Source organism: Stegastes partitus, unplaced genomic scaffold (assembly GCF_000690725.1).
Source record: "Stegastes partitus isolate 25-593 unplaced genomic scaffold, Stegastes_partitus-1.0.2 Scaffold17, whole genome shotgun sequence".
In the NCBI taxonomy this organism is placed as follows: Eukaryota; Metazoa; Chordata; class Actinopteri; family Pomacentridae; genus Stegastes; species Stegastes partitus.
This window is the reverse complement of record NW_007577748.1, coordinates 1,109,748-1,137,669: the sequence shown is the minus strand read 5'-3', so window position 1 is coordinate 1,137,669 and position 27,922 is coordinate 1,109,748. Positions and strand designations below refer to the sequence as shown.

At 39.6% G+C, this 27,922-nt stretch overlaps 2 protein-coding genes across 9 annotated transcripts in view; both read right to left on the bottom strand.

The window, feature by feature from the left end:
* LOC103364395 (copine-8) overlaps positions 1-12,389 on the bottom strand; it is a 78,773-nt gene extending 66,384 nt beyond the window's left edge. Inside the window, exon 1 of the mRNA XM_008291508.1 lies at positions 12,307-12,389. Coding sequence (XP_008289730.1) covers positions 12,307-12,389 — 83 coding nt within the window. The remainder of the gene's footprint in view (positions 1-12,306) is intronic.
* A 13,057-nt stretch (positions 12,390-25,446) lies between these two features.
* Positions 25,447-27,922, bottom strand: part of kif21a (kinesin family member 21A) — a 67,866-nt gene continuing 65,390 nt past the window's right edge. For all 8 annotated transcript variants that reach the window (XM_008291438.1, XM_008291445.1, XM_008291479.1 and 5 more), the window contains one exon: positions 25,447-27,679. In XM_008291438.1, the coding sequence (XP_008289660.1) occupies positions 27,589-27,679 (91 nt within the window). In that variant the 3' untranslated portion in view covers positions 25,447-27,588. The remainder of the gene's footprint in view (positions 27,680-27,922) is intronic.

Below are 27,922 nucleotides of genomic sequence, written 5' to 3'. Positions count from 1 at the left end.
GTGACTGGATATTGGCATATGGGTTTCATCAGGGCAGGACTGTGATCAAATATGTAAAGTTTGAGGGAGACTGGAGCATGTACAAGGTCGTTAGACACGCTTCCTATGTGATGGCGAAGGATCAAAAATCAGAGTGCCGCCATGGCCACACCATTCAACAAAATACAGAGCTTTTGACAAATTTTTACCTTCAGATTGTACTCTACATGCTAACCGAAAATCAGCGCTCTGTGGTTTACCCCCGAGGAGGAGTGTGTTCAGGGTGGAGAAATGAAAAATCCAAAATGGCCGACTTCCTGTTGGGTTTAGGTGAATGGCACCTCCAGGCTTTTTTGTTCATCTGGATGTGCTGCATATGTCCAGCAAATTTCATGAATGTAAGTGAAACGTGCTGGCCGTAGTAGATGTTACAAATGTACATGAAAGTGTAAAACACATGCTTTCCTGTTGCCAGCAGGTGGCGCTATGACTGTGAATGGATATTGGTATATGGGTTTCATTAGGGCGGGACTGTGATCAAGTATGTAAAGTTTGAGGCAGATTGGAGCATGTACAGGGTCGTTAGACACGCTTCCTTTTTGATGGCGAATTATCACAATTCAGAAGGCCACCATTGCCACGCCCTCAGACTTTTGCGGAGCGTTTTGATAACTTTTGATCATCAAGCCCTGTTGTATACGCTGGCCAAACTTGAGGTGTGTAGGAGTTAACCCCTAGGTGGACATAGATTTTGAAAATGGCAAAAATCACAAAAAATTGGACACTTGTTTCAAAATGGCGGACTTCTTGTTGAGTTTACGGTATGGGTCCAAGAGGCTTTTTTGTGTGTACTGATGTGTTACATATGCCTACCAAATTTTGTAAACATCGGTTAAATGTCCTGCGGGGGCTAACAGATAAATTGCTGCTGGGGGCGCTATAGAGCCATTTTGCCGAACAGGCACACACTGTCTGTGGTTGAGCCGATAGTGACTCGTATGTAAATTTTGGGGAGCTTATGAGCATTCCAAAGCTGTCAAAAAATCCTTTCCGTGTCATAGCAACTATGCGTCGCCATGGCAACATGTTGCTTGAAAACACAAAAGCTTCACGCTGTAGCATCAACAATGTGGGAAGACTTAGCTGACCAATTTTAAGAATGATATCAAAAAGTGTGGAGCAATGGCACAAGTAAGTGTAATGCCTCAAACAGCCTGTTACCAATAGGTGACGCTATGACTGTGAATGGATTTTGGCATATGGATGTGATCAGGACAGCAGTCTGATCAAATATGTAAAGTTTGAGGCAGATTGGAGCATGTACAGGGTAGTTACACAGTACTTCCTGTTTCATGGCGAAGGATCAAACATCAGAGGGCTGCCATGGCCACGCCCTTTGACCTTTGCGGATGATTTTGGTAACATTTTACCTTCAAGGCGTATTCTACATGCTACCCACGTTTCAGCACTCTGTGACTTACCCCCTAGGAGGAGTTTGCTCAGATTGGACAAACAAACAATTCAAAATGGCGGACTTCCTCTCGGGTCTGGGGTATGGCTGTCACTGACTTTTTTGTTCATCCTGACCTCCTCCATATACCTACCAAATTCCGTAGGTCTAGGTCAGACATGCTTCCAATGGGACTCTGTTGAAATTTTCTAGGTGGCGCTGTGGAGCCATTTTTCTATTGAGGTGTGTATTTCCCCCTAACTATAAAATTTTTCACTGGGTCTGATATGTGTGCCAAACTTTGTGAGTTTTCGAGTACGTTTCGGACCTGAAAAACACGTTTCTTTGTGACAAAGAAATAATGACGTAGCAGTTCCAATAGGGTCCTACGAACTGTAGTGCTCGGACCCTAAAAAATGTTCCATGCAGAAGTTTGATCTGTTTACGACATTACTACTTCAGTATGTATAAAAACACTAAAAGCCTATAAAACTCTGGTTCCACATTCCCGTGATAAGATAACTGACATGTTGCATTGCAAAGATGATGACTAATAACAAGTAATTCAAACAAGAGTGAATGTGTACAGATGGACACAGCATTATGCAGGTTGTAACTATATATAAATTGATTTAAATCCAACATAATTTTTTCTCAGTGATATCTCATCGCACCATTATTGTAAGGATCAAGTGAGTTGTTTTTTTTTTCTTATGTTTTTTTGTGCTGCACTTTGCTGCAATGAATGTTTTGAGAGCAATTCAACCGAGAAGAAGGAGTATTGATTTGGCTGCAAAGTGTGTCTGTTGGGCTCTAAGAGTTAAAGTGAATAGTATAAAAAGTTGTCATGAATGGGGAACTGTACCAGGATTCAGTCATGTTTATTTCTGCTGTGAGGTTTAACATTTTAAAATGGGGTTTTATGAGGGCTGATTCACTTTTAGAACCATCCTCATCCAGGTACTGCAGTTTTTGGCTTCATTTTTTAGCCACAGAAGTTGCTGCTTACTAACAATGTACAGAAGCTGTTTCTTATTTTTAGACTTCAGTTTCCATTAATTTGTCTACAATATCACACTGACAGATTGTCACATACAATTAAGGAAATGATCACTTAAGATCCAGTAACAGTAACTTTTGTCATATAACAAGAATGAAAACTCCAAAATTAATTTTACTTATTTCAATGTACATGAGATTTGTAAAACAGCCACCAATTCTTTCTTTAACAATTTCCCACCATTCCTTTTCCTCCAACTGACTTAACACATGTTATGAGATGGATGTGAGTACATACGTTTATAGCCCATGTGGCCGCAGTGGGAGTAAAAGCATCAACCCTGGCAGAGTTAGTGGCCACATACACTCAGTGGACTCCACAGGAGCACGAGTGGTAAGAAAAGCATCCCAGCAAGAACACTTTCTTTGCCATCTTGCTTCCTATAGTCAGAGTGTCTGACTGCAGCGTGGGTGGTTACTCCTATCATGTAGCCTCATGTAAGACCAACAAGCTTGACATTTAAGCCCTCCAAGGCCATGCACAGTATTGCTTACTGTTAGAGCAGCAGCAGTTGTCTGTGTAGCTATAAATCAGCTAATAAAGAGGTTCCTTCTGAACGAAGGCACAGTAATGAACAGCACAAGCTCATCCTGCTGGGAGAATAACAGCAGATCAATGGGGTCAATTGGGGCTAAAGAAACTCTCTGGGCTTGGCTGATCAATGGACCTTTGAAGCACTTGAGACACTCTTAACTCAAACGATTTTCTTAGGTCCTCTGTGTTTGTTTGTATGTGTCTTCAGGGGAGAGTGACGTCCATCCAGTAATGAACAGAAGGAATGCTGTTTTGCAGAAAGAAGCCATGTTATTTATATAAACAAATTAGAGGAAGAAAATCAACTTTAATAGTAGGTAAAGTTTTCTACAGGCTAAGATGTTGGGGGTTAAACCCCTACCGTACAACAACTGATTACATGTGTTTACAATAGTGCTTCATCCATCCTAATCTTTGTCTTGAACCTTCAAATGTCACAATAAAATCTGTAAGAAAATTCAGTGGAAATTCAGTAGGTGCACATATGAACACAAACAGATTTTACTGGCTGTAATTGTTCCTCCTGTTCATATTTAGATGGCTGAGGCTTTACATAAGCTTTGACTTCACATTAGAAATGACTTAATTTGTGCAAGCAATTCATTACAGTTATAGTTACATATTATTGTGACATTGTGTGCAAGTTTCTTGAAAGCCAACCACGAAGAAGGTGTTTATAAAGACATGGGCCTATGTGATGGTTCATACTTCAAGAGCAACATTTTGTTTTCCCAGAAAAAACATGCTCTACAGATTCAAATCTATTTTGATGAGTTTGAGACAGCAAATCCCTTAGGTTCAAAGAAAGGGATTCATAAACTTGGTTGCATTTACTTTATATTGAGGAACCTGCCCCCAAAATATAATTCTGTGTTGATGAATATACATGTTGTGGCACTCTTTCACTCACAAGACCTGAAGACTTATAGATTTGATGACATCCTAAAGCCTCATGTTGATCATCTTAAAATACTTGAAACACAAGGAACTGAGGTGCCTTTCTCAGACTCACCACTGCTTGGTTCTGTTACAAGTAACAGGTGACAACCTAGGTTTACATGGACTTTTTGGTTTTGTTGAGTCCTTCAGTGCTACATATTTCTGTAGATTTTGTTTGACAAGTAAGGATGAGTCACAGTCTGTCTTTACTGAAGATGACCCTGGCATCTTTTTTCATACGAAAGCAATACATGCAGAGCATTGTGCAGCTCTACAGGAAAATCCTATGTTAGGTTCAACATTTGGTGTCAAAAAGACATGCTTGCTCAATACATTGCATTTTTTTCCACACCTCTGAAAACTATGCAGTTGACATGATGCACGATTTACTTGAAGGTGTTGTACAGTACAAACTCAAACTTGTCTTTCAATACCTTGTTAACCATAAGTATCTGTCTTTGGAATCATTGTCACAGAGGATCCAAAGTTTCAACTATGGTTATATTGAGAGAAAGAATAGGCCAAGTGGGTTGAAAATGGATGAGGCTATCCATTGTGGCATGGAGTCCATAAGAACTCTGAAGGTGTTCTGTGGTATCAGCACCAAGATGTTTGCAGTAGATGCTTTAAGTCCTGGAAGTTGTGAGGTGGGGCGTCCATGGTTTATCCAGCACATCCCACAGATGCGTTATCAGACAGATTTGGGGAAGTTTGAAACCAAGTCAATACCTTAAACTCTTGGTCAAGTTACTAAAACCTGGAGAATGTGGCTGGACACTGAAAGAGACCACTGCCATCAGAGAACACTGAAGCCATAAAGCTGTGCATGTGGGGTCTGCAGTAATGGTTAGGTAGGTGATGCTTGTCAATGTAACATCCACATTAATGCCAGGGGTCAAGGTTTCGCAGCAGAGCATTGCCCAGAGCATTACACTCAGCGGCTTGCCTTGTTTGGACCATTTCTGGTGAGTACTAACCACTGCATACCAGGAACACCCAACAAGACCAGTTGTTTAGGAGAGGCTCTGACCCAATCCTCTAGATACAATTTACAATTTACAACTTAACCCATGTCAAGCTGCTCAGGTCCTTATTCTTGCCTATTTTCCTGCTTGCAACACGATAACTTTGATATATACATATATATATGTATATATATTGTCTTCTCATAGTAACAAAACATTGTTTTTAGCTGAAAATTCTGCATAGATTTGCATAAAACGACTATATTAAGCTCAGTAAAAGGGCAGAAAAGCATCAAACACTGGATACTGATCAACCTGTCTTCAGATCTGTCCACAGCAATCACAGAAATGCAGGTAAGTGGCTATGCAAAAGATGAAAGTAAAGGAACAGAGGGGGGCAGGAAGTGAGCGGGTTAGTAATGTGATGGAGATGTGTGCTCTCTAAGGTAACCAGGTGAAGCTACGGTGGTCGGCTGGTGCCTTAATTAGACCAAATGACTGCTTCAAAAAACTCATTAATGCAGCCACTCAGCATGACCCCGAGTGGGCCTCCTGTGGTTTGGCCTGGCCACCTGAGGCCGACTTGATCTGTTGGTTTTATGCTCTTTGCTCTGTTCCACCTACATTGTGAAGGATTCAGGGAACAAAGCTGCAAGATGAAGTAGGAATGAACTGGAGGGGAAACATGAAGTATGTTCTATCTGAACTTCAAGTTCAAACTGTGCTAGTTCTTTAATTTTAGAAAATAGTAAATGGATAATTAACAAGAAAAAACAAAAGTAAAAATGTATGAAGGAGAAAAAACAGTGCAAAATAAATGATACATTACATTAAGAAACTGTACAAGGAAGGATTTTACACCTCATTATTACAGTGTACACAATCACAAAGAGCCATGCTGCTCTGAAAATACTGCCCCTCATGACAACACTGTGATCTGTAGTCATTTCAGTCCTGTGTTCATTTCACTGAGTGTCAACAGTTAATTAAAAGCCAAGCAGCAGATGACAAGCTGAGGGAAAACAATATATATGTGTTTATCTGTCTATTCTTGACAGCACCAAGATGTTACTATTGCCTTTGTGTTCTCCATGTCAGTCAAAATGGAAATATGTCTGTGTATGTATATGTATTAGTAGTTAATTTGTAAAATTAATATAAGTAGTTGTATCTATATTGTTAGATATTTTATTTATTTATTTATTTTGTACAATTTCATCTACAACTGGCTGAAAAGTATCACAATGAAACCAATAAACAGCATTTATATGTATCACATGATATCAGCGTAATATTATCTCATGCAGCCGAGCTACACAGAAACAAAGCACTTCTGTTTTCCCAAACAAACAAACATGCCCTGCCTTGGTTAAACACATGGCGAGCTCTGCACAATCTATGCACACTTTATGTTCAGCGACTGCTCTGTTAAGGCCTTTCAGGGAAAGACGAAGTTTTAAAGCCCTCACATGCAGAGGGTTGGGGTTATTACATGTTTATATGTTTGTACGAAACTGAGGCAATCAGACATGAGGAAAATGTTGTATCTGTTGCTTTCAGATCATTCTGATCAATGATGACGGGTGCTGTTGTTTTCGGTGCTTCCACCACCAACCTGTGGCCAGGGCTGTCAGAGTCAGACGCTGTGAAAGCCTACACATCAGGACTGCACGCCAACTTGGGAATTTTCCTAGAAGGTGAACTCAAAAGGAGCTAAAGCATATGAGTGTAAATAATTTTTACAAAAAACAAGGAAAACATATGAGTCAATTTATGTTTTACAGATGTGTGAAGAGAATTAAAATACCTGGTAAAAATAGGGTTGGTTTCTTTACTCTTTACTGTATCAAAATCTAATCGGTTTAAATGGAAATAGCAACGACTGAGGCCTTTTTCTGAGACCAGAACATCTGCTCAGTGTAGAGCTGAGACGATCAGTTTAGTTATATTAAACAGATAAATTCCAAAAAAATGACTCAATCATTCCAGTCATTTTCTCAGCTTGTTGGGACTAAAATATTTTTTCATTTTGGGCTGCTGGTCAGACAAGAGAAAATGTCCCCCGTGTTCAGTAACTATGAAGTGTGATTGGCATTATGACAAGAAACAATAAAATTAAATAGTTAATGAAAAAAAATAAATTGCCCACAACAGAAATAACCCTTGGTTGCAGCCTAATAAATGCACATATTATTGCCGTTATGTCGGCTGTTTGTAGGAAGAACTGAAACATCAGAAACGTGCACGATCCGATTCTTTCTCTGCTCCAATAAGTCTTTCTGTCTCTTTCTTCACCTTCCTTGTGGGAAGTGCAACATCGGCTGTGACACATCGACCGGCCTCTCAGCAGGTCAGTGTCCAGCTTCAATACAGCCACATCAGAACACGTCAATTGTTCAATGGGATACACTTCCTACCTTTTGTGCCCAAAGGTCACGACTATCTCTCCACTGTGGAGCACTCAGATCAGAAGACAGCCACGCTAACATGATCACTGACATCTTTCTGCTCAAACATTCCTCCAAAAACCACGTGTCTGCAAGGTCCCTCTGATGGTGCAGCTCTAAAGCCCTGCCACGCAAAATTTGGTCAAACTGTGTGCGTGCGGCCGAGGCTTTGTGATTGTAGGTGAGGGGCACTCATCAAACGTCTGTGTGCAGCTGCAGCAGACTGGAGGATTTTCTTCTCACCAACACACCATATTGGACCTGAGTTAATCAATCTGTCAGTTCTGCTGCTTGACTACACGCGTGATGAGTCCAGAGATGGTTTGGATTTATTGAGTGAAGAAGGGCTTTTACTCAGGGATGGGATCTATCCAGACTGAATGCTTCAGTGGCTTTGTCGACACACAGAGACATCAGGGTGGGAAAATCACACCACCCACAAGCTGAGGGCTGCTAAATTTTGTTTTGGTGTGCAGGATGTCAACTCCAGGCAGCTGAAAAAGCCAGTGCATGGTTGTTTTCTGTTTAAAAAATATTCCAGCTAATGTAGTGACTGTGCCTGTCAAGTACCATACTGATCTCTTCATTTTACGAGTGGAAATATGGTTGCATGGGTATTCAGAAACAGTGTTTCAACTCAAAGTGCAATCAATGAAATTTCTACTTTGAACTGAATGATCATATGTGGAATTTTGTCAAAACTGTGCTAGTTAGAACCACGACAGTTAGCTGATTGTCCGTTCAGGGATACTGGATAGTACTGGGTGGGGGTTCGACAGCAGTAAGGCATTTGAAGAGAAGCATGTTTGTGTGTTTTCTAATGTTTTAAAGACCAATCAAGTTTTCTAGTTTCAAAAGAACTAAAGATTGTTTTTTTTCTTAAAAATGAAATAAAAAAATAAAAAATTATTTGGAGCCTTAATGCAGGACTTTTAACTGTGACTTAGAACAAGCTGTGTTTCACTGCCCCATCAGTCATAGGCTGCATATTGAAGATGGACGTAGCTAACATGACATCACCCTTTGGTTTGCGGACTACAGTTTTGAAGCTTTGAGTTTGGCATTTAACCATAAGAAACATGGTCTTTCGAAACCAAATATGAGAAACAAGCAGTGGATCTGACCTAAAACTTGAGCAGGTAATACAGTGGTAACCAGTCAATCACAAGGTTAGCTTTATCATATATATTTATCTTGAATAGGACAGTAATTCACAAAATTAACACCACGTTGTATTGAAGGAGTCTTGAAACTGGTGATTAAAACCTTAAACTAATTTTAAAAATGTTTACTGAAGTAACAGTTTGAGTGAGAAGCCAGGTCATTTTCTCATAGACCTCTATACAATCTAATATGTTTTTAAAACCAGAGGAGTCGCCCCCTGCTGGCTGTTATAATGAATGCAGGTATAAATCCCTTCTATGCTGGTTTCACTTTTCAAAAGCAGAGGCTACAACCATTTTACATACAGTCTATGTTTCATGTCTGTTGAACCCACATGTCTCAGTTCAAATCCATTCTAACATTACACCTTTCCTAATTCTAATCGTCCATGCGTTTCAGTTTGTCAAAGGCTTTCAGTTAAAAATTAGTCTTTAAACCAAGAAACCAATATTTTCTAAGCACTGAAAAAGCTCTTTCAGAGACACAAAGTCCTATTTCCCAGCTATGTGGTCCTCCCATAAAAAGATTTTGAGGTATAAAATACATAGAGCTTCCCTTTAAGATCCTCTTTACTGACAAGCTGTGCCAGATTCCTGTTTTTAATAACTCCCTTTCCTACTGTCTGTCTTCTCCACATTGCAACTTTTCATCTATCAAGAATCAGTTCTCTCAAAAAACTAACAATAAAGCAACAACAATAAATAGTCTGACTCTGTAAGACTTCTGTCACCAATCCAATATAAAGAAAGGTGATGAAATTTTACTTCTGCTGCTTACAGCAATAAAAATGGACTCAACTCACTGTACTAGGAGCAATGTCCTGGTTACTCTGATAATGTCCCCGTGAACACTTGGAGCCACTTTCTCCTGAAGAAATAGCACCTATGAAAATTGCTCTGCAACTACCCTGAGTAATAGTGACATGGTTCTGAAGAGATCTCTTGCTCTCGAGTTTTCAGATGTCAGTCTGGGATGTCTGGATTCATGGCAAATAAAACGACATTCACCTCTGCTATAAGATGAAGCTTCAAAAGATACAGATTGCTGAAAAGCTTTCGCTCATGAAAGGGTTGACGCACCAAGCTGCCCTGCTTTAGTGAACCCGGACAAACTTAACAGCCCATCAGCAGGGCTGTGCAAATAATATCTATTCACACACTGTGCATTATCATTATATGCTTCTGTTTAAGCTGATTTCAATATTTGCTCCTATTCATCGTAACATACATAAGTTGAAGCCTATACATTATGTTTCCATGAATAAGAGCAGAACATTAAGCTGAGTCAAAACACAGAAGAGCTTTCATCAACTATTATTTTGTCCAGATGGTGGCTTCCTTACATTGGAACAAATGTCTTCACAGGCTCTGATCTCCAAATCATTAGGGTCATTACCAGGATGACTTCTTCTGTTGAGCCATTATCAGGCTTTTATCTCCGACGGACACAAAACAGCAACAACAGCTCAGTGTCCAGCAACAGCTGGCTCATTTTAGGTCAGTGCAAATGAATTCATTCCAAAGTCTTTGTTCCTCTCTTCATTAATGTCTCAAAGCAAGTTTACAAGACTCATTTTTTCATGGAAGAATATTTAACCCCTTAGCATTTTTACTCAAAAGCTTGAAAGTATTTTGTTGGGTGAACTCTTACAAGGAAAAATATATTTAAATTTGCTGTATACGCACTCTTATCACCAGATAAGAACGGCTGCTGCTGCTGTTCTAGCTGTGGTGTCCGAAAAATAGTTTACACTGTTTGAATCATGATGCATAAATGTACATTTATCATAATATGTGTTATATTGTGTTTTGATATTGTTGAAGACATTTGGGGAGCTGCTGCTGCTTCCAGAACTACAACAACTAGACATCTTATAGAAAATTAGATGGAAACTGTTTTAGATACTTACCTGACATTCTGTTAAATGTAAGGAAAGACAAACTCTCAGGAACTATAGGCTCCAGAAATATTCAGATAACCAAAATCCCTCACATTTCGGTGTAATAACACTCTGATTTTACACAGACGGCTCTAAACTAAGAGGAAATCTGAATAACTGAGCCGAGAGCATAACGGATGCAGATGCTTCCACAGAGGACATTGTGTGAGGCTGCAACTACTGTTTTTAAAAGTCCATTAGACTGAATATTTTTATTTCAACAAATTCTTTGGTCTTTTAAAAGCAGTCAACAAATAGCCATCATAGTTTCACAAATTTCAACAATTCAACTCAATGTTGCTTCATGGAATAAGATCACAAATGAGGAACTTTAAGCCTCAACTTTTAAGCCAATATTTCTGAGAAGTCCTTTAATTTGCTCAAAAAGAAATTAAGATTTAGATAGCTATACTGCAAATTTATCACTACTGCTAAACACACCTTTTATCCTAACACATTTTTGTGTAATAAAAATCAAAGAAAGAAAAGCAAAAAATCATCACTTTTGAGAGGCAGAAACCAAACAACACCTGGCATCTTTGTGTTTAAGGAGGTTGCACATTTGTACATGTATGTTTTCTGCTCATCAGCTAATCAAATTCTTATATTTTGAAGATTATATGATGTGAATCATAAGCTATGGCTTTTCTGACTGATCATGTTACACACTGTTCTCCACAGAGTAAGTCTTCAGAAAGAAAGGTGAGCATCATTCGAGATAGTTCTAAGACTTGTGTTACAAATAACACAGAAGTAGATCTAAAATAGTTAACTAAATATCGATGAGTTGATCAACTAAAAACTAATTAGCAACAATTTTGATAATCGATTAACACGTAACATAATTTTTAAAGAAAAAAAAAGCCAAACGTTCCCTAGTTTCAGCTTTAAAGTAATCAGGGTCTGATGTGACTGTACATTGAAAACCTCGGCTTGCTTTTAAAGGATCCAGAATTCAATTTCAAGACTTCACCTTGTGCATTAGGAAATTGAGATGCATGTCCCCAGCTTTGTGGCATTTTATTAACCAAACAATTAATCTCAATTGAGAAATTAATCTGCAAATCAATCCTTGGCAGGAGCCCTGCTCTTCTGGCAGCTTGTTGTGGCTCAACAACACCTCACACTGATGCATGCACAGAGGAGATCCAAGGAGAGAGGACTGTTGTCTCAAGTCAGCAGATTTGTGTAGAAAGTAAGAATATCGCTATATTCTTATAAACCGGAGAAAACAGCAAATCCCCACATTTGAGAAGATTTGGTGTCTTTAAAAAGTGACTGGATGAAGTGAAGCTGCTGTGGTCTGAGCACACTGAGCGCCCTTCATCCATTCCTCTTGCAGGAAATCCTCAGATACGAACAGAACTAAAGGGCAATTAACATTACGATCAGTGTCCATTTACTGGGTGTAAACTTTCATTCCCACAGCCCTGCATGTGGCAGCTCAGCGCTCAGAGACTGACAGCGGAGTAAAGACATGTCAACTCAGACCTCCATCTGGCGCTCATCCAAAAGCAAACTGCCACCAACAGACGTGAGATGCAGCTGGATTCCCCTTTGCCTCCTCGTGGAAGCTGCTGCATCATCGTTCAACTTCCACTACTGTGTTGCAAAGAGCAAACTGGTCTTTAAAAAGACGCATTATCAGCTAAAATCCATCAGAGTAAACTGTACTTTGAAATAAAACATAGGAACGCAAAGAGACTTTCCACGATCCATCCAGCACTCAGTGACCCACAGTTACTCACTGTGACCTGCCACACACGGGACATTTTCTAAACATATATAACACATCTCTGTGTGGTGAAACAGCAGCAGTTTGCACTCACCTGCAAGACACCGTGAGTTCAACTTTGGTGGCAGGTATCGCAGCGGTGAAGGGGTCTGCGTCCCCGATAAACGCCATATTCATCGAGCTACCGCTTGGTCGATCACAAATCGCCCTCTATCCAGCGCCTTAACGGCGGCATGAGAGGGACCGAGACAAGAGGAAAAAGAAGGAATCAACGGAAAGCCTTTGAAAAGAAGCGTCAACGAGCCGTTTGTTATGGTGAAGCACCGGAGAGAAGAGAGGACGGACACGGAGCTGCAGCGCGCCGGAGTCGCGTCTCTGTGCGCCTCCGTGCTCCGGAGGGGAGAGGACGGCGTGAAGGGGCGGGAAGACACTCATCCAAACACACACGCACACACACGCACACGCGCACACACACAGACACAGACACGCACACCCAAACACACACACATACACACACACACAGCACCAAGACAAGAGTAAGGACTAAAGATAGAAGGAAGGTTTCGGGTTGGAAATTGGGGTTGACGTTGGGAAAATGATCTATTCTACTGTTAAATACGGTGAAGGGCTGATGTCAGAAACATGAGTTAACAGCAGCTGAAAAAAGGCAGTGAAAGTGGTCAGGCTGAGACAGCCAGACCACATCACTACACAAACTCACAGGTTTCACAAAGGCAACCATCTCAGGGGATAATTTAAACATTGATTGGAACAGAAACATCCCAGATATTCAAATATACTCTAAATACCCCGCTCTCCAATAAACAGATATAGAAATATCAGTAAAACACTTTTTTGCTCTGCTGTAACATGCAACCATACACCACCTCCCAACATAGGAAGGTGGTGTATGGTGACCGTAATGACAAATGGACTAATCAAAGTGCAATTATGATCACTATTACATTCTAGTATTACCATTATTATAGGAACAGACTTAGAGAATCCTTAATAGAAATCTATGGGACAATTCAGAAAGATGGCAGTTGTATGATACCCCGCCAAAACAGTAGGGCCATGCAGAGACCTTTGGAGGGGCAGGTGCTCAAAGTTAAAAGGGGGCACATGGAGCATGAATTTGAAACACCATACAGAAACATATCTTACATGAAAAAATGAAAATGAAATATGATTGAAATATTATTGATAAACTACAATCTGACACACACACACACACACACACACACACACACACACAGTGGCATTTCATACCTTTTCAAGACATATACTGTGCAGCCACGAATTTGCTCCATGGTGCTGATTCATAAGTTGACTTTAATTTTTCGTAATGCAAAAATAAAGTAAAAACTAATCAAATGATGTAGAAATCATATATTTAAATGTAGTTGTGCTTTTATTCAGTTTGACTGTCCACATTGTGGAAGAAAGCAATGTTATAAAGGTTACATATTTTACATTTATGCATCTTGTATTTAATTTGTGTGTATACAAATGTTATAAACAAGTACTGATATGTTTAAATGAGAGGCTGAAAAAAAATCACAATTCCAATTCTTCTAATTATTATTGTATTTGTATTTGTACTGTAATAGTCCAAAATTATGTGAATATGCATCTACATTGCATAGTTTTAGTGAAATAATATAACCTATGCCTCATTGCCTCTAGAAACAGGAAAAACTCTGCAGCTCACTTGACAGTAAAATGATTTATCTCTCTAATGCACTTTGCTCATGACAAAAGAAACATAGACACTAGAAAAGCACTTGGAAAGCGCAGACTTCCATCAGGCAGCTCATTTCCACCATATTGTGATTTCCAGCCAATGTTAAAGTCCTGCATTCATTTTATCTACACTGTTAGATTCATGGATAATCAAAACATACCTTTAGCAGTTGAGTTAACATTGATATCATTAATAACAGGCTGACAGAGTGATGAACGGTTGTTCTGGACTCTCAAATATTTTGTACCCTTAGGTTATTTCTGCAGTTACTTACTGACTTTTAAGCTGTTAGCTAACGCTATGCTGGGTTTGCATAACTACAGCGATGTTATTGCTAACATAAACAGACAGGGAGTAACTTAAGCTAAGTTCGCACAACTTTAGCAATGCAACCAATATAAAAAGCATGACCGACGCAACAAAGTACACGCCAGTCGTCATGACACATGGGAAAGAGAGTTAAAGTAACACAGGAGACATGTTGACTTATTGTTAATATCACAATGTCTTTTGAACTTTTCTGCCAGTAGCTCCGGTCAGCCCGCTCCAAACAGCCAATCACATGCTCTGTAACAGCAGAACAGAAACATACAGCCAATCGTAGCTGACACCAGCGGTGTAGTAATACTGTGCTCACATGTAGCAGAAACCCGGGGCCAAAAACAGTTAACTTATTTTGGGGCAAAGTCACACCAGCCAATAAACAGCCCATTCATCCTGTGCATAGTCTACTCTCTAGATTTTTTGAGTCAGGATTTGTTAAAGCTAAATTGATGATACAGGAACTGGAAGCAAGCATGAGGTGGCATTCACAGGAAAGGACCCCTTCAGCTTTTCTGTTTCCATTGTGGTGTAAGATCCAACAGCTTCCACAAAGACGCTAATTCAGAGACAATGAAACAGAGTTAAAAACTGCTAATCAATGAGGGCATCTAGAGGGCAGAAAAAATGACAATCGTTGTCCCCTTTACATTAAACCAATCAGCTTATTTCTTCTCTGACTTTAGCCAAAACAGCCCTAAAGTTCCTGCAGTGGCAACAGCTTGTTGAAACACTTTACTGATAACAACATATTACTAGAGCCAGGACGTGTGTTAATATCAGTAGGTAGTCTTGCGTTGAAACTGTAATTAATGTAAATAATACATATTTTGCTTAAAGTGTTAGAGTAGAAGCAAAAGTTACTCTATCGACCATCACTGTTCAATTTTTGGTCTGAGGGAACATTAAGCCCAGAATTAAGGAATAATGACTGGGTTTGGGGCGACAGAAATTGAGGAAAATGTGCTTTTTAAGAGGCCCTGCAGAAACTATAAACTCCCAGAAACCTGCGAAAAAGTTGAATAACTGACAAATCAATCACGCTATATAGTCATTGACTGCTTTGGCTGTGAGCTGAGATTCATGCATTTAAAAACCCATTTAAGACACTTACAGAACACAAACATCCCACTTTTTCTTCCTCATAATGAATGACTGGTAATTCAGGAGGATATGAGGGGTGAACACGCTGTGTGTTATTATAATTAAATTATCTTTTATCCCAGCAGTAGTTTGACAAGTCTTATTTAAAAATGAGCTATTTTGTTATTTAATTGCTGTGTGCGCTAATGTTATGAGCTCTTGTAATCGTGTGAATGATATTGAATTATCCGAAAGGCAATTCTGGAACCATACTTTTACATCCAGAGCTGCAACTGAGATGAAAAATGGCAAAGAAAAAAAAATAGGACTGCTTGTGGCTCTTCCATGAAAATATTAAGGATTGTTCATAAGACAACCAGCTGAGTTGTCGCTGTGGGAGGGACCAAGTGTAATTATCAGTGTTTGGAGTTGAAATGAAAAGCAATAAAACTAACAGTGTGACTTAAATGCTTTAATAAGTTGAGGCACAGTTTAAGCTTTGAAGTGATTTAAGACGTGCAGTGTCTCCAAATGAGAGTGAATACACAGACAGCTGACAGGTAATCAGCCAAACACAAAGCAAAAGTAATTATGAATTAATCAGGCCACACACACATTATTATTTTTCTTTATGCTTTCAACTTGTGCGACACCCTCTGTTCTCCGCCTACACTGAGCGAGCGACTTCATTCAACAACTGTCTAGTTCAAAATGACTCAGGCGATAACATTGTGATTGGTCAGTAGTGATAAGTGTCACACTGACGCCAAGTGACAAAAACCATCTGAGCAAAACAAACTCAATTAACCAGCCTGAATGCATGAACCTGAGAGCTAAAAATGGGAATCTGGTGTCAGCTTCACTTAGTCTGAAGAAATAGACAGAAAGATCATCCAGCAGGTCAAGCACCTGCTTGATTTCCCAAATAAAGAGCCCTGTGTTTGGGTGGTGTGGCCTTTCTAACATGCATCATCCCTGAGCACTGCAGGAAAAATGATCCTAAGATCATTAATGTTTGCAAAAATTTGAATTAAGCTTGTTTCCATAAACTACTTTCAGTGAATAAATTAGACTGCATCAGTAGGTGGAGGTACAGGGAACAACATGCATGGCTGTAATAAACAGAAGAAGCCATAAACAAAGTAGTTGTTGGGAAACTACTAAAAACCTTCAAGAAGAACACGTTTTCAGTAAATGCTTTCAATTGGGAAGGCTGTAATTATTCTTTTATGTCTGCTCGTATTAATTGTGTTTAATGCTGTCTGAAGACAGAGACAATGAAAAAAGCGGAAATGGTTGATCGGTCATGTGAGTTAAGTGTTTATCACATCAGAAAGTATTCTGGAAAAAGGTATTTCGGTTTTCTATGAAGTGTGGTACACTCAAACGGACCCAATCATGCACTAAAATGTTGATAGAAATATTGAGGAATTTTTTTTTTATTTATTTAATTTTTGCTATTGGAATACAGATGCCCATAAAAATACATTTTGGAAATTTAGTCACGGACAGTTGCATTTATTCTCTATTGGTCATAGAGTACCTTAAACCTGAATGCTTTCTAATGGCCAGCAGGGGGCAACTAATATAAAGAAGTCAGATTGTATAGAAGTCTAAGATAAAATGACTCTACTTCCTTCTTGACCTGTTACCTCAGTAAACACTTTTCTAACGGCTTTGTGGTTTCAATCACAAGCGTTCTTCAAAGCAGCATGATGCTCATTGTGTAAAGTATCGTCCCATTTAGAGAAAAATAAAAGGTAAAGCCAAGTATTTTTTATTGAATGGTTGCCTTGGTGTCTGTGTAGTGTCCTTCAATTCACATTCCACACTCATTATATTTGTTTTAAAAAGAGGAAGATGCTGATGGCCAAATGCCAAAGTGGAAGTTTCAACGCAGACCACAAACCACTGACGTCATACATTACTATGGCCATCTTTCTTTCCTTCTTTCTTTTTTTTTAATCTTTTAAACTGATTAAATTCAAAATAAATCATTTCCCTCCTGGTCCTAATTGGAAATAGGTCAATACAAATAATCAATAACTTTGAAATCAACTGAAAGGAAACATTTTGTCCCATTAAATGTTTCATTGATGTTGCCCAGCCCTCACAGTTGTTATTTCAGTCTGGACCGAGAGGCAGACATTGCCTTCCCGAGAGTCATGCTGCTAACGTGGCTGAGAAGCAAACAGGGGAAAGCCTGAAAATAACGAATATAAATGTAGTTTCCCTCCCCTGTTTTTCTAAAGCCTTTAATCATTTTGTGACCCACTTTGTGCCCCTTGGAGGCATCACAAGTTCCAAGTTAGGAACCACTGCTATGCAGATGTAGCTGGAGTGACACAGTCTGTGGCTGCAGCTCAAGGATTTCTCTGTAATGGAACTAAGAGGATTAGCCCAAACCATGAAGATGTTCTGGACATACTGGTGCTGTGTATGTACGTAACAAAAGAATACATAATTAGGCAGCTTCCACGAGTAAATCACACCAGTGTAAATGTATGATGGGAATCATCCCTCACATCTCCTACATGAGCTATGACAGGCCTCTGCATCCCGCCTTGAATGTTTCCAGTTTTGTCACAGTGATGAAACCACAATGTTTCAGCATGTTAGTGCTCAACCTAGTTTTCTTGGTGACATTTTGCATGAAGAAACTAAATGTGGCTCCCACAACTTCTGTGTAATCTTTGGCTAAAATGACGCCTACTCACACAGCAGCCCTCTCATCTCCACCTGCATCCATTACCTGGTAATCTGCAAAACATAAAAACGACCTCTATATGAGCTCACTCCCATTTACCTCGATATTAGTGAAGTTATGAATAAACCAGACGACTGATATGACTTCATTTGATTTTGTCCTCTGATGGGGTTCCAGTCCAGGGACAGCCGTCCTGTAGATGCATCACAGACTCTGTTCCCGGTTTGAGCCTTTTATCCAGGTGATACACAGAGAGAGTGTTGGAAGCACCTTAAGCCTCCACAAACTAAAACACCTGCTGATTCTGCTTCCAGCCACGAATAGAGTAGACATTTAAATTCCTAATGAAGTGCGAAAAGTCTCAGCTTCACACATTTAATGACTGTTTTGCAGATTGCAGTTGATGACAAGTACACTGTGTGCTAGATGAGGTCTTGTTGGAAACTAAAGTTAACAATCAACAGTGTATAAACACTTTTTATTTGAGATTTTAAAAAACAAAAAAACAACCACAACTGAACTGTCTCTGTATCCAGTGCCAACAAGAAGGGGAGATAAGGGACCACCATGGGCTGTACATAAAAGATGGACGTGAAGTCACCCATTGGTTTGTGGTCTGATGTTTTGAGGCCTCAAGTTTAGGATGTAGCTGTTGCCATCTTGCTCTTTTAAAGCCAGACATAACGATAATAAATGGACCTGACTGAGCACTCAATGACACCATGTGCCAATGTAGTAGCAACCTGTGAATCACAAGGTAACTCCACTGATAAACCTACCCTGCTTTATCATCCATTTTACTCTAAATGAAACAATAATTTACACAGTGAGCATCGTGCTGTATTGAAGGAAGACTTGAAACTAGCCACAGGGACCATAAAATCATTGAAAAAAGGTTGACTGAGGCAACAAATCAAGGCGGAAGTAGGATCATTTTCTTATAGACTTCTTTGCAGTCAGACTTCATTTTGCCACCAGAGGGGTTGCCCCCTGCTGGATGTTAGGAAGACTGCAGGTTTAAGTCACTTTGATGCTGGCTTCACTTTTCAGGCCAAGAGGCTCTGTCCATCCTTAACATGCAATCTGCTTTTCAAGGCTGCAGCACCTCTAACCACACCCAACACCACCTCTTGGATCCCATCGGTTCACCCAATAACAAACAGTAAAACAACAACAATATATGGTCTACAAAATAAACATCATTCTGTACTGAAGGAGACTTGAAGCTAATGATTGAGAAAATAAATTCATTAGGAAAATTAGTACTGAGGTAACAGATCAAGGGAGAGTAGGGTAATTTTCTCATAGACTTTTATACAATCAGACCTCTGTTTACTGCCAGAGGAGTTGCCCCCTGCTGGCTGTTAGAAACAATGCAGGTTTACGGCACTTCTGCGTTGGCTTCACTTTTCAGATCACGAGGCTCCGTCCTAGTGCAGAGCTGCTAGCGTGGCTTGTTTCGTCCTCTCAGGAGCCATGCCGTGGGGTTAAGTGATGGGTCTAATTCAACTCAGCGCTTCTTCATTACAAGTGCAATATTAGTTTTTCTACAGCCGCTGAGGGACTGATCCAGAGGAAGTGGTGAGTTTGATCATTTGTAATAAGAAAGGCACTTGTGATTTAGAGACTGCTTTGGCAAACTCTTTCATGGAGTTGCTTGACAAATGAGCTTTGTCGTTATGAAACTGCTTCATTACCTCCCATACTTTCTCCGCAGTAAATTCTTGCAATCACTGCTCCACTTTAATACCGCTCATAAATTCTCAGACCAAAACAAAGTTTTAAAACATTTAAAAACTTTGGTGAATGCAAAAACATCACATTTTTAGGAGACATTCTTAGCTTGCATGACTACGCTGCTTTAAGCTGCCAGCATATCTGGACCAACACACTCGTATTATATTCATGTCTCGGTGCCACAAATAGATTTCAAATTATCGGAGTGTGAAGCCGTGCTGGCTGCTCTCTAATTACTGTCTCCTCAATGTCCCTTTCTCTTAATTTGCCAGAGTCTTGCTATGATAGATGTATAGAGCCCTTCAAAAACATATAAGCCTCTTCAAACCTTTGTTCAACCCGTAGATAGATGATGAGACAACTGGTCCCTGGGCTCAGACTTGGTAAAAGCCCCCCACTTGAAGCAAGACACCAAGAAAGAGACGCTTTTTCAAGGGTTTGCAGCTCTTCTTTGTTTAACTTCTAGTATTGTTCCTTTTGTGTCTCTTTTTTGCATTTCATTCATTTGTGCGCATTTTGCTTCTTTTTTATTTGCTCCTGTTGCTCTGTTGTTGATTTGCAACTTTTTGTGCGTGCATCTCTGCAGCCACGTTCAGTGTATCTGTGTTTATTTTGCATCTCTTTCTGCTGTGTTGTGGAGCTTTATGATCATTTTGAGTAATGTTTGCATGCCTTTGGTGTGTCTTTATGGTTGTTTAACTGACTTGCCAACAAGAAATGCTCATCATGTCTTCAAACACATCCCCTGGACCAGAGCCCAGTGACTCTTTAGGTCTCTGGGCCTGTGCCTGGTCGGCCTGTTCAGGAATCCAACCTGCCGAACTTCCTTTTGAACTCCAGCCACAAACCCATACTTTTAAAAGTACACTAAAAAGGCTAGAACTGTAGAATAGTGTGTGAAGTTATAATAATGTAATTCTTTTTCACAAGTTTACGATTTTACATTTTCTAACTCCTGACATAAACGAGACCCAAAACAAATATTAGTGCTGATTAACAGACTTTTCTGAACAAGCACAGCCAATTTAATGAAATATGTGAAATAAACATTCCAGCCTCAGTAAAAACCACCTGGCCTGATGTTGCAGCATTCAAAGTAAAAGGGTCTTTCAAACCTAGATTCTGCTGAGTCTGGTCAAAATGTCTCTCTCAGGGTTGGGGATCTGCTCTGCAATGAGCAGCAGGACTCGAGAAAAAATTTTGCACATCTCTGCATCTTGTGAAACAGCTGCTGGTGCTGTTTTTAAATGAGGATTAATAGACTTCAGTCACAGAAAGAGGGTACTGACCAGACGGGTAATGTTATAAATATATATTGATACATGTATGCAGCTGGTGATTGCTTTGTGAAACCAGGCCTGTTTAAATGATTTAAAGCTGTATTTGGTGTATAGTTGGTTTCTGTGGAGCTCTGAAGAGAAAATAGTCCTCTGAAGTGTTTCCCCCAGTATAACCTGAGTGACATCCACACTTGTCGACACTGTCGCCTTCACACCGGGTGGCCGGTGATTGGTGCTGCCTGTCAGACACTCCTGCAGATTCACGATATCAGACCCTGATGGCCTCCCGAGTCGTTCATTAAGCATCTGAACAAAGTGTCTGTATGACTTCTCACTACATTTGAAGCAACACATCTACTGTATGTGTGGCAATGCGGTACAGTATTCATCCTGCAGGAGTTTTGCCAAGTGTCTGTCTCTCTGTGTAGCCCTGTGATGGACTGGGAACCTGTCCAGGGTGTCCCATGCCTTCACCTTGAGTCAGCTGGGATAGACTCCAGCCCCCCTGTGACCCTACAGAGGATTAAATGGTATATAGTTGATGGATGGAGTTTTGCCAAGTAACTTTTATTTATGCAGCCCAAGATCTACGCTTTACAGTCTTTACAGAACACCAGATGTACAATCCATAGACCTTGTGGTATCCTGTGCATTGTAGTACAGTATAACCTGAACGATCATGCTGTCTCTTTCAGAGTTGGGCAGTAGTACTGTCTTTCTCAGGGGCATAATGATAACAGTTCAAATATGTCAGAGACAGATATACAGAATTGTATTCAATTCGTACAGCATTAGTATTTATTTTTTTCAATCTTTGTATAATGGAAAAATATGGGGCTTTGTTTTTCTTTTAACCTTTTTAAGCTTTAAACAGTTATCTGAAACCAGCTGAGAAGTTCATAGGGGAGCTCTGTGGTGTCACTGCACTGTATTATAGTGTATGTGCAAGAACATGATTTGCTTGTTTAGAAAAAAAATCATTAGAACAACTAGCAGCTAAAGCTTTTAGCTGAATGTAGTAGAGTAAAAAGTACAGTTCAAGCTGAGAAGTTTTAGTTTAATCTCATCTTGTTTTATATAACACAGATGTCGTTTAACATGAAAAAAAAAGAGTGGGACTGTTGCTCTACAGTGGTAAATGCTGCACATATGTAATATGTAATAGATGTCAAATAGATGAATTAAGTTGGCAAATAGCTTCAGTCACGTCAGTTTCACAGCAATATCTTTTTTTTTTTTAAATTACATTATTTATTACATTACTTTAGATGTCCTTTTTTTCTTGCAAAATTTAGTGTTCAAGTTTTATATTTAATATCAATATGATTTCACATGCCATCATTTCATACATATTATATTTTGATGCTGTGAAGTTGCAGCCATACGGCTAGGATCACAGCAAATTACTTGAACTTGGCTAGAAGGTCACCCATCAGTGGAAAAGTTCATTACAGTGGAGAAAAAAATATATGTTGTGCAAGTACCATGCAGTACGCTACAGGGATGGACAGATCAATAGCACAGTAATCAATACTCACTGAAAAACTGTTAAAGCTAGAACATGCCAGATTGTACAAACCAGCAAGAGTAGCTGGATTTTAAAAGCATACAAGCAAACAAAATCACACTCTCCCCTCATGTCTCCGTCTAAAGCTTCTTCTCCCAAACACATGAACCCTCTGTCTGTACAGCTGGAGGACTAATCCATGAGAGACAGCGTCAGTGAGGAGACAACTGAAACTACCTCGTGTCTAAAAACACACAAAGAGACTACATCACAATGTTCGCAATAAATTAAAGTAAAAAGCCAGTGTAGATTAATACAAGATAAATATCATAAAATGACATCTGCTGATGAGTCTACAGTGCAAACAGGCAGCAAACAGATGCATTTAAACAGAACCTAATGAAGCTGAGGGAGGATGGAGACCACAAACAACGAATATGATCATCTGGCAGGTTTATCAGCGTAACATGTTGTATGCTTAGGTAATCCTATTAAAAGCGATTGCCATTGTTGTGCTATCTGCGCATGAGGTCTTGCATTGCGTCCACATGGCCTGGTAAACTCACACGCAGTGAATGCAGACGGACAGAGAGTGTGCAGGTAGGCCATCCTGTCATTTCATTTGTAGTGAATGCAACATGCTTTTCACTAGCCTGTCACTGCCAGATTTCTTTCTTTTTATTATTAGAGCACTTGATTTATTGATTGCCATCAGGATGCAAATACTTTAAATAAATATAATAGAAAATACTCCAGTTTAAATTCCACAGCACCACCTATTAAGAGAATCAAATCCAAAGCTTCCCTGAATTGTACTTTAAAGATTTCTGCACCTCAAATTGGTGTGTTTAACGTGATTTCACTGTAACGCCACTTCTGGTGAATTACTTTCTGCCTGAATTCTCACTGGGTGGTGTTTTCTAGCTACACTGTGTTCTGTTTCTCTTATTCAGCATCAAATTGGCAAGAGAGTAAACAGATACACAAACACTCAGTTATTCAACTGATAAACAACTACAGGTCCAAACTTGAGGCAAGAGAGCGTCACCAAGAGAAGTTTACATGATACACAGAAATACCTAATAATGCTGCAGGTGATAATGAAATAATTAGAGTAAAATGAAACTCTACAACATTATAAAATACCTTTTTGAGAACATCATCACTGTGTGCTGGATGAAAATGAAAGATGGTCCTCAGTGGCAATAGCAGATTAAAATGTACAGTGCTTAGCAAATGTATTAGACCACCACAGAGTATAAGGTTTATGCCACAGCTGCTGTAAATTAACAGCATTGGTAATTACCAAAATCATGTTCTATGTTTCTGTAGTGATTAGTACACCAGCATGAAGAAGCTCTTTCACCAAAATGACCATTTTAATCCTAAAATGTAATTATTAGTTATCCATGAAATTTCAAATATACTGTTTTATTAAAAAAAAACTGAAAAAATACTAAAGCACATTATTATTTCTTGATTAAGATGTCAAATTATAGCTATTTACTTGTGTTCCTAAACATACAAATGAACAAACTTTACAAAATAGAAGTGGTCTAATAAATTTGTTGAGCACAGTATAAAAAGACTCCTGCAAAAATGGCATCAGATCTCAATTCTACAATTCCAGATCTCTGAACTGTTATTGAGCTCTGAAGACTGCCTTCCACGACTTTGTAGCTTACAAATAGAAAAAATTGTCGAGAAATAGAAAAGTCAAACGTCTTTTTCTGCTGGCTGATTTGAAATTTTCACTTATTCTACATCATTTTTGCTTTCTTTCTCTCATGATGTCAATGTGATCTCTGGACTAAAATAAAGGCTCTGCAATAAGTAACATACCTGAAGCAAATATGCAAAAGTTGAAGGTAAACTCAGCTCACTGCAGTAAACCAAGATGTGATGTGTACATGTTCTTACACCACTGTGTTCTTCGCTGCAGTGTCTGTAATGTTATAAGTAAGATGACAACATCACAGGCTGTATATGGTTTAAATTCCTAAAAGAAACTCTAAATGCCTCCGGGGGTTAACATGGAAATTGTTTCCCTGATTAGACACGTGCCTAAAATGTCAGTGGAAGTATTTGTGGATTATCTGCAATGTCCCTGGTTGGTTGTGTAGATGCTGCTACTGCCATCTTGTGTCCAGGTTTCACCACTTCACACATCTGAATACACAACTTCTACTTAAATCACCATCTGCTTTACGGAAAACAGGTTTATCTATAGAGAACAATCATGTGAAAGAATTACAGAAATTCTGCATATGAAAGAAGGAAAGAAACACTGAAAATAAAGGCCTCTCAGCATCAGTGTTGGAGAAATGTCAGATTGGAGATTTTTTAGGTTATAAGATTCCTAAAAATAGCAACATAATTGAAAGAGTGGCCACCCACAGCAGTAAAGAATGGATGCACATGGTAAAGAATATGACTGGAAAGGAGAAAAATAGGGAATGACTTCACTGCAAACACTGAAGGTGCTGTTGTACATATTGCCAAGGAATCAAAGTGTAAATACTAGAATAAGAAACGTATGCCCTCCTTACATTCTCGGCACAACGAGAAGCTTTTAAAATGCCATTTTAGTTCATCAGATATTTAAATGCTGCTTACAGATGCACAACAGGGGAACCTTCAGGTGTTACCAAACCAGCAATAAAGATCAGCTGCAAAATGAAGGAAATAAATGAAGACTGAAAAACAAATGTGAAGCTACGTTTCTCAAACAACTTTGTAAAAAAAATGACGGTGATACATTAAGTTGTAGATATTTGTCCAGGCAGGCAACCTGCAGGTACACTACCAGCTGAAACAAGACTGATCAAACCAAGAAAGCCACACAGAGATGGTTGTTTTTTGACAGATGGCGTTTATTCTCACCAGGCATCTGACATTAGAATCGCTACAGAGTCCACCATTGAGAAATGGCTACTAAAACTCCAGAGGGGGAACGCCCAGGATATATGGAACAAGGAGAGCAGAACAAACAAAACAAAGAAAAAAAGAACTAACCGTAGGCCACTAAACATAACCTGCCACCTCACTGGAGGAAAAGCTCAGTCCACAAGCATTACTAAAGCTCCTCGTCAGTCTCCCTGCTAATTCTGGTCCTCTCGGCTCTGGAGTGAGACTACGTTCAGATTGGTGGTCCCACAAAACTAACATTCAGTCAGATTTTTCTTTTTTTTAAATTTAAATACATCGTTTACATACATTAGATATGTATTTGAATAATGCCTACAGCTGCTGTTTCACCGAACATTCATAATTGACGGCACACAATCGCGACAGACAGATCAGTTACATCAGGGAGACCACAGGTGGCTCCAGGAAGGCCCCACAAGGATCAGAACTGGGAGACAGACGTTGGTCAATGCGGTTAAGAGAGCGACACTGGCAGAGTCTAAAGGCCTCTCCTCTCAAGAACAAAAAGATACTATTACATATATATATACACATAGCTACGGGAACGAGTGGACCTCACCCGGAGTCCACGACAAGAAGCACCTCTTATAGGGTTGAAGAAGGTGAGCATACGCCTTAGCAGCAGGGGAATTAGCCGACTCAGTAGTGTAGGTTCAGTGAGTGCTGATAGCATGTGTAAGGAGTGAAGATACATTTTTACACACAATGAAACATGGACAACAAGTGTAGAATATCCTCAACACTGAACCTGCTCACATTTAACAAGGATTAAGTGAATCTCAAATACTAATTGTGTTGATTTTTGTACAAGCGCTAAAGAGTTAAAGGAAGAGTTTGACATTTTGGGAAACACTGTGGATGTAAAGAATGTTATCGCTCTCACCGTTAGAAGACGAATGTAAAAGCACAGCCAGCAGCTGCTTAGCTGAGCATAAAGAAAGGGAAACATCTAGAGTAGCTTTGGCTTAAGGTGACACCATCAGCCTACTGGCAGATTTAAAGCTCAAAATTGAAAATATAACATCTATTTTGTTTAATCTTTAGAGAGACCAATGTGTAAAAATGGATTTGGAACAATAAGTTGCTGAGCTTTGCCAAGAAGTAGCCTGGCACACAAGCCTCTGTAAAACCAAAAACTGTCATTTTTACACTTTCAGCAGATGAAATTAATGAGATCTACCGTTTTAATTACTGAGCTTTAGGGGTGGCTGTTTAATGGACAGATATAAGAGTGATACTGATGTTCTCAATTCAATAAGAAAAGCCAATATTTCCCCAAATGTCAAACTTTTGCTTTAAGTACGACTGTTACTGTAAAGTGTGTTCTGTAGATGGGTGCAGCACAGGACAGCAGAGACAATAGGTCGCACAATTTTGGTCGCTGATCTGAAGCCGCTGCAGAAATTGAAGAGAGAAGAGCACAAAAGCAGGAGAGTCAGGGGAGTTAAGGGGTACAGTGATTTGTCTTTGTCACATAATGTAAAGCCACTTTTGTAACTCTAGGGAACAGGAGTGAGGGAACATTGGTTCTGTTTTGCGTGCAGAGGAAGAATTCCAACAAACTGAAGAAGTGGGTTGTGAAGACCAGCTGCCAACCCATTAGCTCTGCGACCTTGTCCTCCTCCAACATGACTACCTTATTGTTTGTCTGTATTGTATCCTGCACAGCGCTGAACATCTGCAGAGCTGCAGTGACGCTCTGTCTGACTGTGTTTATCATATCGTAACATCTTGTGAGTACAAGGTCACATCACTAACCATGATGAGAATCGTCTATAGCGCAAAAGTGAGAAAGATGAGTTTATGTTGCAAAAAGTCATTAACAATACAGTAAACTAAAGACCCTCTGATCATACAGAGTCTAGGAAAAGAACTTAAGTGTTAGCTTTTGCTGAAATGACATTACAAGTGATTCCTGTTGGCTCAGTCACAAAGGTTACACGGCATGGAAGGTATGTGTGTTAGGACTCAGTGTTAGGCTCGAGAAGTTAGGGGTCAAAGTGCACGGCAGCAGCAACAAACAATGCCGTTACGTCCTTCTAGAGTCAGATCAGGCGGCTCTGTGTTCAGTTACTGGCCACCTCGTCTGCATTGTCAACCGCCTCTAAGGTGCTGTCCAGTCCGCCGCGTGCACGCCAGATCTTCACAGTCCGGTCACTGAAACACAAGAACACAACATGGTAAGAGGCAGCAAAAATGGAAGAAGTCATTGTCCAGGTGCACACAGAAACAAAGTGATCCACATCCTCTGATTTAAAAGTATTTTTACTATATTAAGGATCTTTCAATGGGGTTTTCGCTCCACCATGTACACCGGTTGCATCACCTCATTCCGTATTTATGGTATAGAAAAGTACTGTTAGGATCATATATTTTATATTCATGTTTTGATAATCTCTC